The sequence below is a fragment of the Amblyomma mixtum genome, chromosome 6 (assembly GCF_055824585.1).
Source record: "Amblyomma mixtum isolate Tamu chromosome 6, ASM5582458v1, whole genome shotgun sequence".
Taxonomy (NCBI): domain Eukaryota; kingdom Metazoa; phylum Arthropoda; class Arachnida; order Ixodida; family Ixodidae; genus Amblyomma; species Amblyomma mixtum.
This window is the reverse complement of record NC_143017.1, coordinates 106,408,808-106,426,535: the sequence shown is the minus strand read 5'-3', so window position 1 is coordinate 106,426,535 and position 17,728 is coordinate 106,408,808. Positions and strand designations below refer to the sequence as shown.

The following is a 17,728-nucleotide window of genomic DNA, read 5'->3' as shown; positions in this document are numbered from 1 at the left end:
AGCGCATTATTCACAAATACACACATCACCAGTTGGAAGCGCGTGTCAACTTCAAAATAGGCAAGTTTTCTAAGCAAGCTGCTAAGTCTAGCCGCAATACCATTAAGCAGTGCCACTGTGACAGCACCGCTTTTACGTCCCCCGCTCATGGCGACCGAAGAACTATTTCTATGTTCACTAGTGTGCGGAATATGCAGTGGCGTTAAGCGAGCGCTTCCGACTCGATGCATCTATTGCTTCTCTGCCTTTGCGCAGCTGACGAACATATTCCTCACGCCAAGAGCGAGCACCACGGACGTCCACCTGTCCGTCCTTCCAGCGTTAACCCTGCTCACCTTCATCCTGATCGCGGTGCTGCTTACGGCGCTCGTTGTGTACGTGACTGGCAACAGCCGCGCCTACTGCACCTCGCCCGCCTGCGACGCCTTCGCGCAGCTTCTGCGTGGCTCCATCAACGACTCGTTTTCGCCTTGCGACGATTTCGGACACTTCGTCTGCCAGCGCTGGCGCCAGAGCCACCGTTACTCCGTGAACGAGGAGTATTACCGAGCAGCGCTGGAAACCATGTCGCGCCTCATCAAGGAGGTGAAGGTGCCTCCCAAGGGCCAGACCGCTCTGCAGCAGATGGCCGCCTACTACCGAAGCTGCTACGACCTACACTCGTCTGAACGCGACGACACGGCACTCGTGAAGGCGTGGCTACTGGAAGCCGGGGTCACGTGGCCCGCTCGCTCTGCCAACCCCAGCGTTCTCCACACGATCGCCTACCTGTCGCTAATCCTGAGATGGCCCAGCGTATTGCAAATCTCGGTAAAGGCAGCTGGCTCCAATCGCGTCATTATATTTCTGGCCCCTTCAATTCAAGTCAACACCGTAGACACGGGGCGCATGTCGAGGCTGGAGCGCTTGAAGTACTTTGGCCTCTTGCGAAACGCCTTCGCACCTGATGCCACCACCTTGGTCCAGGCGCTCTTTACCTTCGAAGAGGTTGAGCGCGTCGAAGAGACCATGCTCCGCGACCTCATCGATGCGAGCTCTGAGCGACAGCTAACCCATCTGGCGGAGAGTGTACTGCACAGAAGTGCCGCAGAGTGGATTATGACTATCTCCAAGTTCCAGAATACGGGCAGTAAGGTCACCTTCCAAACCACGCACCCGCGCTTCGTGGAGACCTTCACTCGTCTTTGGAGGACTCATGGAGAAGACAAGATGCACCTGTTTGTGTCCTGGTACGCTGTCAGGTCGGCGGGTCAATTTGCCCATGAGAGCCTTGTCAGCCCCGAAGCGGTCGATAGAAGAAACGCCAAGGGCTTCTTCTACCATGGCATCTACTGCTTGGTGCCGCTGTACGTAACAATGGGAGACCTTGCGTTTGCCCTGTACAACGCATTTGTGTGGCCGGTCGAGGTACGGCTGGATGTCAAGTCGCTTGTGATGTCTGTGCGCGATGCATTTGCGCGTCTCCTGAGTGGCAACTCCAATTTCGCTCCGGGATTGCGCGCTTTGAGTTCGTGGAGCTCAGTTGGCTTTGTTTTCTCGGTGCTTGACTACGGTGTCGATAACAGAGGCCTCGCGGAAACGCCGATCGTAGGCTTACCGGATTTGAGTGACGTATTTGCGCGCAACTATGTTGTGGTGCAGCGCGCATTCGCCATGACAGGGCAGACAGCGAGGGGTCACTTGCGGCCTCTGACGCTCCTCCGCGCACGCCTCTTTGAAATAAATTCTGAGGCGCATGACTTCGTGCTGGTGCCATTCGCTCTCACGCACCCGTTGTACGACGCGGGTGCCACAGCTGCGGTGAAATACGGCGGGCTGGGAAGCCACGTCGCTATGGCTTCGGCCCGCATCTTACTGGACCTGTACGAAGGAAAGCGCGCCGAGAACAACACGACAGCGAAGAAACATCTGCGCGCCTTCCGCAAGTGCCTAGAAGATGACGTGGCTGCAACTTTTGCCATGCCGAACCGCAGCGTAATCGAGGAGCTCATCGCGCTTGACGCTCTGCTGAACGCATTTAGTCACGCCGAAAAGATCGACAAGCGCCGGTTGGAAGGGCTGCCCGACTTCTCCTCGACGCAGGTATTCTTCGTCGCTTGGTGTTTCATGCGTTGTACAGCTTCGCAGCAGTATTCGAGAGACGAAATGGACCCCTGCTCACCCACTCTTCGCCATGTCAGCATGTTCTCTGAAGCCTTTCGGTGCGGCGCCAACGCGCGTCTGAACCCGGAGCGCAGATGTCGGCTGCTCTGAACACCGGGGGAAGTGAACTGAGTACCTTGCTTTCAGTTGTGACCTCCACGCTTCTTCTACTGGATTTTGTGAAGTGATAGCCTCGCGTAGTGCACGAAATGCGTTTATACAACAATAACTGCTGGCCTGTATGTCTTCGACTCAAATTTGTGATGCAGTAATCGTGTCTCCCCATGCTTAGTGAGCTTTGGTTCGTTAATATACTGTAAGTCAACCTGTTCAGAAGTGAGACTCGCGCAGGCCTTTCTTTTTCCTCCCCAGTAGTTATGTACGAAAAAAAGTGTTTTGTGTAGTAGGGTCCCGAATTTCTGGTTATGTTTACTGTTATTCCTTCAGTACTGAAAGATTACTGCAGCCCGCTTTTGTTGAAAATCAGATGAGATTTTTTACTTGCTAGCGTTAGTTCGTTGCTATCGCAGCCAGCACAGTGCTTCGTTGTATTAAGATGAGAATGCTGTGACATGCAAGCACAATAAAAGCGCAGAGATCAATGGCTGTACATAAACGATCTTTAAAGAAACTTCCTTCCATTGAAACATGTTATGCTCTATACATTGAAAGGAATAATTGATAGCGGCACATGGTCACGCTATCTGAAAGAAGCACGCGTCATTCCTTTTTATAAAGCGGGATCTAGAAACCAAATTTCAAACTACGGCCCGATATCCACCGTTTCTAGTATATCGCAAGTGTTAGAGAAACATGTGTTCATACTTCATGCAGGGCTTGTTGGTTGATGCGACAAAATATTTTCACGGCGTTGGCGCTCTTTCTGTCCATTTCTTTCTGTCTTTTCCTATGGTGTGCCTTATTGCGCAGTGAAAATATATATAGAAATCATGTCTGTGAGGGTACGGTTCAGACTTAGGGTGAAGCCGTTGATCTGTGGGTTATACGTCGCGGCGAATTGATGACGAACGGAGCAGGAGCGGAGTTCGGCGACCACTTGAGAAAGATAGCAGCGACAGTGATCGGTGAGCAGTAAGTTATATACTTACGAGTTTAGAGGTCCCTTTGTTTCGTTTATCCAAAACTATGTGTCTGACCAGTCACATATAGTTTCATTGGGATGTGGTTAAAGCAATTCCATCAGCCTTGAATGTAGAGTCCCACAAGGCTCAATTTTAGCTCCTCTTCTTTTCAACCTTTTTATTAATGATGTGTGCGATGTTATCTCCTCATCTCAACTGTATCAACATGCAGACGATAGGTTACTTCTTTCAAATGATGTAGGTTGTTTTACTGCAGTTTCGAAGCTTCAAGATGGTTTGGTTTGGTTTATTGAGGTTTAACGTCTCGAAGCAACTCAGGCTATGAGGGACGCCGTAGTGAAGGGCTCCGTAAATTTCGACCACTTGGGGTTCTTTAACGTGCACTGACATCGCACAGCACACGGGCCCCTATAATTTCGCCTTCATCGAAATTCGGCCGCCGCGGCGGGATCGAACCCGCGTCTTTCGGGCCAGCAGTTGAGCGCCGTATTCACTGAGCCACCGCGGCTGTCGCTTCAAAATGATGATATTAATCTATCCGATTGGTGTGAATGTGTGAATCCAATTTAATACAAATTAATCCAGCTAAAACTCAGCTCATTTGTTTCCACAACCCTCACAGAATAGTGCCGTCGGATTGCTCAATTTTTCTTCATGCATCTAATTGTTGAAATTGTTCTTATTGTCCTGTTACCTGCGTTCCTTATGTTGCGTTCCAGTGACACTGAGGTCAACGCTATCGAATTCGATAGTTTGGCATTTCGCGGCTTCGTTGCCACTTGCCGGCGGCGAAAGGGACATTTGTTGATAAGAGATTTGCATTCGAAGTTTAAAAAAACTTTTCCTGCCACTTCGATTCAAACTCGGGACTCCCTGATAACAAAATAGGAGTAAAATGACGTAAAGTGGCGGAATCCGGAAGCGGGAACTCCGTGATTACTGGTTACCGAGCGCTGCGCTGCCGCCTAGCATCAACCGAAGTGAAAACTACTGCCGGCCGGACGTTGAAGCCTCTACCAACAGTCGTAAGCTTCGTTTAAGTTCGCGTCAAAGTTATGATGGCTCCCGTCCCCCATTCTGAGAACGCAGTTCTGGAAAATAACTGCGACCTGCACTTCAGCGACCTCAACCCCACAAAGCGCGCGATGTATCTGAGGGCTGAGGCGACGGGTGTGGCAACTAACTCCGAGCACCGAGGAATCGGCAGCATCGCTGGCACCGCCGAGCCACTGCCACGACTGATGTGTAGAGATTGGTATGTGCGGGCATATTTAAATTCTGTAATAACAATCCAGCGTCTGGGTATGTTGACGAAGCGAACGCGCCGAGCGGTGCGTTTGATAACGTGGATTTATTTATTTATTTATTTATTTATTATACCTCAAATGCCCCAGTTGGGGTATTACATGAGGGGTGGGCTTATTACAGGCGTTATGTTATTCTTTCGATGAATGACTTGAAGCGGTCTGGATGGATGTGGCGAACTGCTTCGGCAGGAAGGTGATTCCAGTCCTTTGCTGTCTGAACGAAAAAAGCGTTCAGATGCGCAGTGGTATGTGCTGATGGCGGGTAGACTGCTTTGCCGTGGTTAAGGCGGTGAGAGGCTCGATGTGCAGGGACGATGACACAGCTTCCAAGTGATGAGTAGTAAAACTTGTGAAAAAGGCATAGTCTGGCTATTTTACGTCGCGAATCGAGGGATGGAAGATTAGATTGCAACTTCATATTAGTGACACTTTAATGATAGTAGTAGTTCGAATGAATGAATCTTGCTGCACGATTTTGAATGGATTCGAGGGCGAGAGAAAGATTTGTCTGATGAGGGTCCCAAACTGCACATGCGTACTCCAATTTGGGACGGACGAGTGTTATGTAGGTAAGCTGTTTTATAGAAGGAGGTGCTAGACGCAGGTTACGACGTAGAAAACCGAGCACGCGGTTGGCGTCTTTAGTAATGTTAGAAATGTGGGAAGCCCAGTTCAGGGAATTAGAAATGGTGACACCAAGGTATTTATAAGATTCAACAGCGGAAATTACAGAGCCAGAGATATAGTAATTTGGTGAAACAAAGGACTGCCTGCGATGAAATGTAATTAACGATGTTTTATTAGTGTTTAAAGACATGAGCCATTTGTTGCACCAAGATTCGATGTAGTCCAGGTCTGCATCCAGGTCTGGATGTACTGTACGTGGAACATTAGCTATGCACAACTCTTTTTCTTCGTCGCAGGTGCGTGCCGTTGCACGAACTTCTTCCGAGGGGCACTTAGAGAGGCGGTTGGAGGTTCTGTGCTTCTCCGCCCTTGTAAATCGAGGCGCGTCAAAAACGAAACCACGTGGGCGCGCGAAGCGCATAGACGCGAGCGACCGCAAAACATACCGAAACTGATCTAGCCGCCTGTTGCGCCAGCTATTACAGATTTTCTTTCACTTCCAGCATTCAGATTGTCTTTTCTCCGTCTCCCGCGTGTAATAAAAGTGCCCTAGTGGTTTCCAAACCAAACTTACATACTTCAATTTCGATCAAACACGTAATCTTCTCATGCACGTTTGTCAGCTTCAGAGATCTGTGGTTTCTTTCCTCGTATTTCGTCATCACTCTTGTCCTTGCGACGTTGGCCTGTGGCGGTAATACCTGTATTTGTGTTCTTGTTCTTTTCTACCTTACAAGAGCTTTGTTTTCAGTAAAAGTGTGTTTTTGTGGTTAGGAGTTGGTATTCTACTGATACAAGCCAATTTCAATTTCTCCTCAGTGTACCTTTAGAGTGACCTGTCTTGGAAAAACACATGGCGTATGTGTGTAAGAGACATCGCAGCGTCGCATGCCTCCTCTATATATAAATAGTTCATGCCTTTCTCAATTAGAAGGCTAATAGCGCACGCCCTAGGTTATAGTGTTTTAAGATACAGCGTCTGCTATTTCCATAGTTCTTTCGCCAGGTGGAAAAAAAGAGTTAATAGCACTCTCGAAAACATTGCGAAAAGTGTCGTTTGCAAACCCGATTAGCAAAGTCTGGAAAGTATGTTTAAAGCCACGAGGCTCTCTTCATTTGACAATCTGTTTAGGTAAATAGTAGTTTTAAAGGAGTTCTCAGACAGTTCTTATAATATTATAACAGTTAAAGCTAAAGCACTGGGACACATACCGCACTACGTTGTGCCAAGGGGGCGCGCTCATTTTTGGGATGCAACGACGCCGTAACGACGCCGTAATTAGCTCTGCCGCGAAAAGACCGGTGCTGGCCGGGCCTCCGCACTCCTCCTGCGACATCATGCACATTGCCCCGCTGACCACATCACGGCATGAATTTAGAACACAAGGTTCGAGAAGCCACGGCCGATATAAGATAAGACGCTACTGCCACGAACATTTTGGCGGTGAGCACTTCTTCAACTTTTCGTTCTAAATTCATGCCGCGGCATGCGGTCAACCGGGCAAGGTGCGTGACGTCACAGGAGGAGCATAGAGGCCTTTTCTTTCTAAAGGGCGCTGGCTGGCCTGTCCAGGGTCCTCCCTTTATCACTGTCGGAATGGCGCCTCGTTATACTTCGGTAAACAGCGCCAGGTGTTCCGTTAGTACTAGCGAGCGGCGGACGGCGGAGATCGCCGCGTTATCTTGCGCTAGCAACCACACACAACCTTGACTTTGCAGCTATCCGTCGCAGCAAAGGATTTGATGGCGCCACAAAGTGCGCCGCGAGGCCCGCGACGGCAAGAGCCAACCGCTGCTCGCTGGGAACGACGAAGAACTTCGCGGCGTTTTTGTAAGGAATTCAGCTTCGTCAGAGCCGTGCTAAAGCGAAGGTGCACGCTGTCGGCGGTCACTGCGCTTAGATTACCACATTAACTAAGCACAGCCAACTGGTTCCCACTGACATCGCAAAGTAACGACCCATGTCGGGATCTTAGCTGGGTGGCTCTGAAACTCTTGTACAGTCGTGGAGGAGCTCAACTCAAGTGACGAAGCGGCGACCGAGAATTGCCGCTTGCGCTGTGAAGTCACGAGAAGGGAAACCAACCACGAAGCAGACAGCAGCACTAAAGTGCAGACAAGTGCGCTCGGATCAGCAACTCCGGTTTTTAGGCGAGAGGGGGCGTGCGAAGCGTGGCAGGGCACGCCCTTATTCAGTGCCACCTATATCAACAAGATCTGAGTGTTTCCTCCTTTCCACACTACTGACGTCACAACGGTGGTCAGTTTCTTCGTTGTGGCTCAAGCGCGAACTTGCAAACGACTACTTCCGCGAAGGATATCGCTTCTAGGAAGGTAAAATTAACGTCAGCCGCTTGTTTCAACTTAGCATGCGAAAGAAAGCAGGTCTTTGCACTCACGGGCATGTCTAGTGGCGAATAATAAAAAAAAAATGCAGCCATGCTTGTCTTCCCACAAGGTGCGACTTAAGAACGCAGTTGCTGGGCCTCTCAATGTGCGACTCTTGTAGACGGTTAAAAATGTTCGCTGAGGCACAATTCTTCCCGGCACGCTGACCGAAACGGAGTGGCTGAGCTGCTAGACGAATGATAAACCATTGCTGTGTTCCTTTCTATTAAACGAATTACCTTACCCTGACACTCCTACAGCGACACCATTCAAAAAACAAACAAACGACGCAGCACAGCGCTGACTTACAAATGACTATTTCTTATCACCACTCGCAATCGTCTTCTATAGAAGGAGAGGAAAATACAGGAAACACAAACAACGGAAGAACGGACACGAAGTACGCATACGCATTTACAACCGCGCAGCGTCACCAACAAGACAAACATAAGCGGAAGTGAAAAGAAAAAGATATTCTTAATCCCAGATATTCACAGACAGACTGGCTTTGGCTTGATGGGGTTTAACGTCCCAAAGCGACTCAGGCTATGAGGGAAGCTGTAGCGGAGGGCTTCGGATGATTTCGACCACCCGGGGTTCTTTTAACGTGCGTTGACATCGCACAGCACACGGGCCTCTAGCATTTGACCTCAATTGAGATGCGACCGCCGCAACCAGGATCGAACCCACGTCTTTCGGGTCAGAAGTCCAGCCCCGTAACCACTGATACATCACGGCACTATTAGTCACGGAAAAAGTGGTAACAAAAATCACACAAAATTTTTTTTATTTCAGTTGCTCGGAGATTTTTCTTGCGACCTTCTCTCTAATCCTAACACCCTTGTAATTTCAAAACGCGCATCACATGCACTACGAAAAATGCGACACCCCGAATCCACCTTCGTGCGTTGTATGCAAGGAAAAAGCTCCAAAGTGTCGGACGTCTCGCATCACCTGAGAATGGTTTGGTTTGGTGTATGGGGTTTAACGTCCCAAAGCGACTCAGGCTGTGAGAGTCGCCGTAGTTAAGGGCCCCGGAAATTTCGACCCTCTGGGTTCTTTAACGTGCACTGACATCGCACAGTACACGGGACTCTAGAATTTCGCCTCTATCTAAATTCAACCGCCGCGGTCGGGATCGAACCCGCGTCCATCGGGTCAGCAGCCGAGCACCATAACCACTGAGCCACCGCGGCGGCCGCGCATCACCTGAGAATAAACGTGTCAAATGATACATTGCACATCTCACGGCACTGTAAAGGTGACACTGTTTCGTGCATTTTTGCTTCCACATAGCTTCTACTATGTATACCGGCAAACTTCTGTTACAATCGTTTGTGATGATGTTTTGGCCGTTGCTGTGGACGATTAATCCCATTATGAGCTAGTCCCGCGCCAGGAAAGGCATGGCACTCTCGTCCTCGGCGAAAGAGAAATAAAAAGAGGCATGAGGCCCGAGGCAGTTCAAGAACCCATCGCCATTTATTATAACAGAATGCTGACCATTCAAAATAAACAAGGAAGCGCCGTTGCTGGGGGCATCGGCGATCCTTTGGATATTACATTCGACCGTCTGCACCAAGCGAGTTTCCGACGTGTATCATGGCAATCGGCAACAGCGGACCTGCATAATTCCGTGTGCTCTACGAAAATAAAAAAAAGCACTCCAAGGGAGTAATAGTACCGGTACTTGCCTTCAAATAACAATTTAGAAGCAACACTTCAGAAATGCTCCAAAGGTGACAATTTTCCCGTTTTTTACAGCATGCTTACAGAAGTCGACAGCTACACGGCATGCCGCCATGTTACGACGAAATACGTTGCCATGTTAAACTTCGTTCGTTTATGCATTACAAAAAGTTTATGAATTGCTATGAGCAAAAGCTTTTTGTCTCTCTCTTTCTCATTCTTTGCCTAGATCTAGCGAGCGTCTAAACAGCTGGCAACACACACACCGTTGGATCATGGGCTTAATGCGCAGTATTCCTTCTAGAGTTAGTATATTAACTCACCACATGGGGGCACCACCATGGCAGCTCAGAGATTCTGGCGGTATGTCAACTCACTGGACAGGAAAAGGGAGGGGCCAATAGAAATGGTGGATAGTGCTACAGGACTGCCCATCACCGACCTGCAACAGCACGTCACTGACTACTTGTCAGCCCTGTATGGGCCACCAGCCCACACGCGTGAGCACAAGCTTGAGAAGACATCGTCCTCAGCTCCACCCCAGGACCAACCAGACATCACATGGGAGGTCGCACTGCCAGGCATGAATCGGGCACTGGGCCGCATCAGCGCTTGCACAGCCACGGGACCCGATGGAATACCAGCTCGCCTACTAAAACTACTCGGTACAAACTCGAGGGAACAGCTTGCCGATTTGTTTACCACCATTATCAACGGCGGAGACATAACCGAGGACTGGCACAATGGCAGGGTGGTGCTCCTGCTGAAGCACGGCGGCAATGCTGCCCATATCGGCGACTACCGGGCACTCACGGTCACCAGCGTGGTGTACCGAATTTTCATGCAAGTGTTGAAAGCCTGGATCAGCGGATGGGCTGAATCAGCGCACGTCTTAACGGAGCTGCAGAATGGGTTTCGTCCGGGTAGGGGGCTAGAAGACAACCTCTTCGTACTCACCAGCTGTATAGACATCGCCAGTAAGGAGGGCAGGAGTCTCATCTGCTGCTTTCTGGATGTGGAAAAGGCATATGACAACGTTCCGCACGAAGCTCTCTTCCACCGCCTTGGCACTCTGGGGGTGGCACCTCCACTCCTCGATACGATAAAGAGGTTGTACCGGGAAAATGCAGTCACAGCCTTATTTGGCAATGTGCAATCGGAGCGGGTCTGCGTGCGCAAAGGGCTTCGGCAGGGATGCCCATTGTCTCCCCTCCTCTACCTGTTGTATGTGTGCGGACTGGAAAAGGCACTTTTGCAGGCAAACCTGGGATTCGGCCTTAAGTAGAGCACCAGAGGAATTGACAACTCCAGCCGACTGCCGGGTCTTGCCTTTGCTGATGACATAGTAATTATGGGAGAAACACCACAGGATGTACAGAAAATGCTAGACGTTTGTGCCGTGGAGCTGCGAAGCCTTGGACTCAAGTTCAACCAACGAAAATGCATGGTTGTTCAGCTGGCGGGCGAGGCGACTGATCAGCTGTTGCTGACGTTGAACGAAGAGCCCCTGACAGTCGACACATCGTACAAATACCTGGGCATAAATTTGTGCGCTGAGACTGACATGTTCAGGCTGCACGAGGCCAAGGTCCGTCAGTCTGCACTCCGAGCGCAATGCATCCTCAGACGTCGGTGCCTGTGGGGGTGCCATCAGTACACTATGGTCCGCGACCTCTGGAAGCTCGCCCACGTACCAGGACTCACGTTCGCCAACGCGGTGGTCTGCCTCCCATCAGCCACCAGGAATTGGCTAGAGCGCAGACAGACAGAGGTCGGCCGCACTGCAGTCGGTTGTCATGGACGGGTGGCCAATGCAGCCATCAAAGGTGACCTTGGATGGTCTAGTTTTGAGGCAAGGGAGGCATGCAGCAAGCTAGAGTACCGCGGTCGACTCCAGTTCATGAGCTGCGACCGATGGGCTAGGCGGGTCTTTGAATACCTCGTTTCGACATGCCTACGCACTACATGGGTGAAGCGCCTCCACTGGATAGAAGGCAAGTATGGCCTTTTCCAGACACCCATAAATGCCAAATCAGCAACGGCGTGGAAACAGGAGGCAAGGAGACGGGTCCAAGAACTGGAGAATAAGCAGTGGCTGCAGGCGCTCGCGGAAAAACCGACACTGGCTGTGTACCGCGAGTGCAAGAACAGCATCGGACCCGAAAAGATCTTTGACAACGGCCTGGGTAGCACACTGCTGTTTGAGGCCCGGGCCGGAGCGCTGCGGACACTGGTGTACCGCCGTCGCTTCGATGCAACATCAGAAGCACAGGCAGCACTATGCCGAGCGTGTGGCGATGCGGAGGAGACCATCGAACACCTGGTGATGTCGTGCCAGAGACTCCATCCGATGCCGACAGAGGGCACCACATTCCCTCAGGCGCTCGGCTTTCACGATCCTGCGGTGGACGACGAGGGAGACAACTCCAAGCACAAGAGCGAGGGTGTGCTGCGAACCAAGCGTCGACTGACTCTTTGGTGGCGCACTGCGTCTAACCGCGCGAAACCGCAGAGTCGGATGTGAACGCGGTCGATGAGCGAACTCCTTGGTTTGAACTTTGCGTTTTTTTTTTCCTCTACTTTCTTGTGCGCTTTCATCTCGTTTTTTTCTGTTTTTTTTTCTTGTTTTTTTTTGTCTGGGTGCTCACTTTAGTGGTGCCCGCCCGTTACAAAGGGTATGGCCTCAAGTATCTATCATCTATCTATCTATCTATGGGCTCTTGCTGACGCCGACGATGCCGGGTTTTTTGCGACACGGGACCTTTACACTATCGCGTAAAAACAGCGCATTTTAAATACCTGGCAGGTGTAATCGCACTCAGCGCTTAAAAGGCGACCATTAACACTGGGACCATTAACTGGGACCATTAACACGTGCACGTACACTTACAGTGTACTTGCACGAGAGTCGACCCAATCGAACTGAAGAAAACAGTGTTGCGCATACACAAGGAGAAGAAGGCAGAAGAAGAGTGCCGTCTGTGTCTTGGCCAGTGTCCCGTAGTGGGTATGTGCCACCTTTATTTGAGGCCAACCAACCAACTCGATTTGGGTGGTTCGAACATATCGCTGCAGGAAGATTGGGACGGAACGCGTCATGAAGCCTATCCATCCGTCTGGCTCTAGCAGGATATCGGTAAGGAGTTAACAACGCTCGTTTACGATGCCACCTGAGTAGCTAAGATGGTAGCTTTTGCAAATACGCGTAGCTTAGTGGATCACGATACTGTGGCATTAATGCAAACTTATTATTCCGTCGGAAGACTTGGCGAATTTTTCGTCTCCTTTCTTTTAGGTGACTTTCATATGAAGTCTCCTTACCCGCTGTCTGACGCAGGTTATCGGCTGGCATAAGTGGACAGTGCTCATACCCTGGCACGTCATATTTGAGACCATTGGCAATTGTTGAAGCTTATATGAGTGGTAATATTCTTCATCCGCCTATGAAGTGGACTTGATATGTGTGAGGTCGCAAATAATGAGAAAGGTTTCATGGCAGGCTTTCAACCACTCTTAATTTAGGGGGCCCTTAAATTTGCCTACAGGTATCTCGCATTGCCTTGAAGTTGAGAACGCAGCGTATTTGTTTCAAATAAATTATGCTGATTAGTGATAATTTACGCCACAACGAAAACAGCGCAAATTTCGCCAAGGACGCAGAAAGGGGAGACGAGACACAGGCGTCTCCCCTTTCTGCGTCCTTCGTGAAGTTTGCGCTGCTTTCGTTGTGATGGCAAACCAACTAGCTCGTGATGTGTCCTTCATGGTCATTTACGCGCTCCTGTTATTATTATTGATCACCTACTGCTGCAGATTCGCTGCTGGAAACACGCAAAATACTCTGAACTGAAAATAAAGAATTTTAGCTACTGAAATGGTTGGGTATTTTTCTTATTTCATGTGTAGCGCAAAGAAGCTAGCTTCAATTGAAATACGTACTCGTTTTCAACTAGTACAGTAAGTAGGGTAAGTGGGCGAGGCAGGGGTTGTTAACTGAATCCTTTATTGATGTACGAACTATGGGTTTCAGAGTCTTAGGAATAACCTGCCTCGATTACTAAATGAACATATTAAAGCGGAAACAGATATTTTAGGACTAAATTTCCGGAACCTGAAGGCGTTGTTTTATTAATTTGCATGTCCCTAATACACACCACACATTTCATAAACAAAACACCTTGTACAGATATTTAGCCACTGTTTCATTATAACTGCATGTCTTTATTTCCCGACCGTTCCATGAGCTTGTCGCCATATCTTTCATAAAAATGCCAAGTTATAATTTTGTTTGTTTCTGTATATATCTGTACATTTTGTTCTGTACATTTGTTTCTGGATTGTGTTGCTTCGTTGCTGTCAATGCCAGGAGGGACCAAGATTTTTTTTCAAGCCGTAAAGGAACGGCTTTTCTTCTTGGCCCCTTTCACAATGTGTACGTCATGTTGTGAAAAACAAATAAAATGAATGAATGAATGAATGAATGAATGAATGAATGAATGAATGAATGAATGAATGAATGAATGAATGAATGAATGAATGAATGAATGAATGAATGAATGTCCAGCAAATTTCCACAACTCCTGATAAGTTCCGACTATTCTCTCTACATTCACGCGCAGTTCGGGAACCTTTTCCTGAGTACGAGAGGCAGCTCTGGAGGCCAGAAAAAACTGTCCTGCATTCCAGGCTGGTTTCTGCTGACCGCTGTAGCAACCATGGTGGGGCTGACTGCCTTCGTGGTGTACATGACGGGCGAGGGCCCCGCCTACTGCACCACACCCGGCTGCAACGCTTTCGCGTCCCACCTGCGCGCCTCCATCAATGAATCTTTTTCCCCTTGCGACAATTTCGCTCGCTTCGTCTGCTACGGTTGGCGCCAGCACCACCGTCACTCTGTCAACGAGGAGCACTACCGAGCTTCGCTGGCACTCATGTCGCGGCTCATCGAGGACGTCAGAGTGCCCCCCACAGGACAGAACGCCGTACAACAGATGACCGCCTACTACCGCAGCTGCTACGACCTCTACGCGTCTCGAGTGGACGACAGAGCACTCGTGAAGGCCTGGCTACTGGAGGCTGGCGTCCTGTGGCCCGCTCGCTCTGCCAACCCCAGCGTCCTCGACACGCTTGCCTACCTGGCACTAAAGCTGAGCTGGCCCAGCGTATTGAACATTAAGATCATGGTAGGGGGAGGCGATCGTGCCATTGTTATTTTGAACCCTGCGCTTTCCGCTCACATCATCCGCACTGCGCGCCTGTCCAGACCGCAACGCCTGGAGTACTTCGGTTTGTTGAGGAATGCCTTCGGACCCAGCGACGCGGCTAAGGTCGGGGGCACCGTCACCTTCGAAGAGGTTGAGCGAGTCGAAGACGTCATGCTCGGTGACCTCGCCAACGCGACGTCCGACAAGCAACCCACTCGCCTCGTGGAGGCCGCACTGTACAAGAGCGCGGAAGATTGGAACAGGACTATATCTAAGTTTCAGAGCACTGGCAGTGTGGTCACCTTCCAAACCATCCACCCGCGTTTCGTGGAGACATTCGCTCGCCTTTGGCGGACACATGGGGAGGAAAAGATGCACCTCTTCGTGTCATGGTACGCTGTCAGGTTTGCAGGTCACTTCGCTCACGAGAGCCTCGTCAGCCCTGAAGCGGCCGAGGGAAGGAGCGGGAGAGCATTCTATCGCGGTATGTTCTGCTTGGTGCCACTTTATTTAGCCATGGGAGACCTGGCGTTCGCTCTCTACAACGCGTTGATATGGTCCACCGAGGCACGCCTTGACGTGAAGGCTCTCGTGCTGTCGGTGCGTGAGGCTTTCACCCGTCTACTCAACGCTAACGCGAGTTTCGCACCAGATGTGCGAGCTCTGAGTACGTGGAGCTCAGTAGGCTCTGTCTTCTCCGTGTTGGACTACACCACCGAGGCCAACGGTGTCTCGGACGCTCCGATTCCAGGGTGGCCCGATTTCGGCGACGTATTTTCGCGCAACTGGGTGGCGGCGATGCATGCATTCAAGCAGGCCGAGCAGCCTCCGAGGAGACACCTGCTTCCGCACACGCTCGTCTACACGCACCTCGTCGAAACGAATTTAGAGCATCGTGACTTCGTGCTGGTGCCTTTTGCTCTCGCGCACCCTATGTACGACGCAAGCGCCACAGCTGCGGTGAAGTATGGCGGACTGGGAAGCCACGTCGCTCTGGCTTCCTCCCGTATAGTTCTAGACCTGTACGAAGGAGACCGCGGCGAGGTGAACACGACGGCCAGACGCCACCTGCGGGTCTTCCGCAAGTGCCTGGAGGCCGATATCGCAGCGACTTTTGCCACTTCGGACCGCAACTTCGCCGAGGAACTCTTCGCGCTGGGCGCGCTGCTGGACGCTTTCAGTCACGCCGAAGAGACCGACAGGCGTCGACTTGCAGAGCTGCCCAATTTCACTGCTACACAAGTGTTCTTTATCGCCTGGTGTTTCATGCGTTGCGCGGCATCGACACAGTCGGCGGAGGACAAAGCGGACCCTTGCTCGCCCGCACTGCGGCACGTGAAGTTGTTCGCGCAAGCTTTCCAGTGTGGCCAGAACACACGCCTCAACCCTGAGATCAGGTGCCGGCTGTTATGAACGCAGGTGCTTTGCTGCGGCGCTTACTGGAGACACCGGGGCTCTGCATGGGGACACGTATACCCGGCGAACCTGTCCCGTTTACCATCGGGGCAGTTTTTCTTTGTGTTTCTGGAAATAGCTTTCTGAAATAGTTCTACTTAATACGGTTATCGACAATGACTTGTGATGCGACGTTCACGGTTTCATCTTTTGTTAGGGACTATGACTTGTTTGTTTTTTCTATATATATTTTCAGTCGGTACGTTAAGATTAAAATGTAAGCATTTGTTTCATAACAGCGCAACTGGCTGCTTATTTTAGTTCTTTCGTAAGCAAGCATTTTCGCTAGGACCAGAAACTCGGTACGAAAGTCACTGACAATGCAGTAATCTGAAAAAAAAATATTAGCAGGAAGGAACACGCCCAAAAATGTGTAAGTAAAGGGGAGCAAGCGTAGCTGAGTGCACGTTTTATGCAGCAGTCCAACCGAGAGCGCCGTATCGCAGACGTTTCCCGCCAAATTTTTGCCTGATCCAGCACTAAATTTAGTTTCGAAAACGTGTGCTGTAGGATGCGATATTGCCGGTGCCTACGAACCGCAAGGATCCTGTCTCCATGGTGCATGCGAAAAAGCCGGACATTGGTTTAGTTAATGAATCATCTATCATACGTCCAGGTGTCGCAACCCGGTTCCAAAGGAGACAGAACGCTTGGCGACGATCGTATACATGTAGGTCCCACACAGTTCATTAAGCTTTATTCGCTTTAGCAGTGTGTTCTACAACTGCCGCACATACATAGCTCGCACCGCTTGGCTGTCTCACTTCCTGCTAACTTCGGACGGTGACGTGCTTGTAGGTTTATAGTGGGGCTCTCAATGATCTCTCAAAGCCATCAAGTCAGAGCACGCGCCGTCACAATATACGTATTATACAAAGCAGGCTTATAGAAAAAAGAAAAGGATCATATACATTGGCACGGCGCGCACCTTGAGCCAAAGGTACGCCTGAATCATCCGACAAGAGTTTATAAATGGTGACTTTGTGTGCTTCAGCAGTGGAAAGTGCCTGAAGTGGGCACCCGGTCAAAAGGAAAGGAAGAAAGTAATTGTCGAACAGGCTAACTTGAGGAAAAGGGTGCGAGAATGTCCGCCATCTCATTCACTGGAATTCCGCCGTAGCAAGAAACCCACACAAGCCTGACTTGGCCAATTTGGCCAAACATAAACTAAAAAAACAGAAGGTGCCGATCACATCGGGTAGATATCACAGCTGTGTACACTGAAAAGGTATCTGTCCCAACAGTGACAATGGCCCGAACGAGGGCCAGAAACTTCGCGATGCAAATATGCGAATCAGCATATCGAAGTCAGAATTCTCAGTATAGATGTGAAGAATAAATGCATATGTCGGTGTTTTTCTCACTGTGCGTGCAGCTCAGTAGGAATAATACTGTGCAGTAGGTATTGATAAAAGTGGTCCTGTAAGATTCGAGCCAAGGTAGGCAGATGAAGTGAATTTTCGCAGTTGTGGTATATGTTGCCAAAATTCGAAGTAAGTGTAGTTGAGGGAACACTGTTTAAGGCAAAACAACTTATGTCAACAACCAAATGAGAGAGGACCTTCTGAACGAAGATCACCGGCCGCATCCCGAAACGAGTCCAATGTAACAAGAAAAAATGCACAAAATATACAGACTTTCTGAAGGAAACCAAGAATAAAGATCATTTTTGGAAGGCCTGAACCGTAAGTTGCTGAAGCTGGATATCGAACGAAAAAACATGGGGCTTACAGTGAAGATTATTTTCCACCAAAATGAACAATCCAAGTCATACTCGCGAGGCATGCCTCTGTAAAAGTAGACGAGGACGAAG

At 50.0% G+C, this 17,728-nt stretch overlaps 2 protein-coding genes across 2 annotated transcripts; both read left to right on the top strand.

Moving 5' to 3' along the window:
- Nucleotides 1–147: 147 nt before the first annotated feature.
- LOC149339934 (neprilysin-1-like) lies at nucleotides 148–2,253 on the top strand. The gene has a single exon (XM_089551023.1). The coding sequence runs from the start codon at nucleotides 148–150 to the stop codon at nucleotides 2,251–2,253; it is 2,106 nt and encodes a 701-aa protein (XP_089407149.1).
- An 11,718-nt stretch (nucleotides 2,254–13,971) lies between these two features.
- On the top strand, nucleotides 13,972–15,873 carry LOC149339933 (uncharacterized). The gene has a single exon (XM_089551022.1). It carries the CDS (start codon nucleotides 13,972–13,974, stop codon nucleotides 15,871–15,873), a length of 1,902 nt encoding a protein of 633 aa, XP_089407148.1.
- The last annotated feature ends 1,855 nt before the right edge of the window (nucleotides 15,874–17,728 follow it).

Coding starts and splice junctions, on each gene's coding strand:
- LOC149339934 (XM_089551023.1), top strand. CDS start 148: ATGGCGACCGAAGAACTATTTCTATGTTCACTAGTGTGCGGAATATGC.
- LOC149339933 (XM_089551022.1), top strand. CDS start 13,972: ATGGTGGGGCTGACTGCCTTCGTGGTGTACATGACGGGCGAGGGCCCC.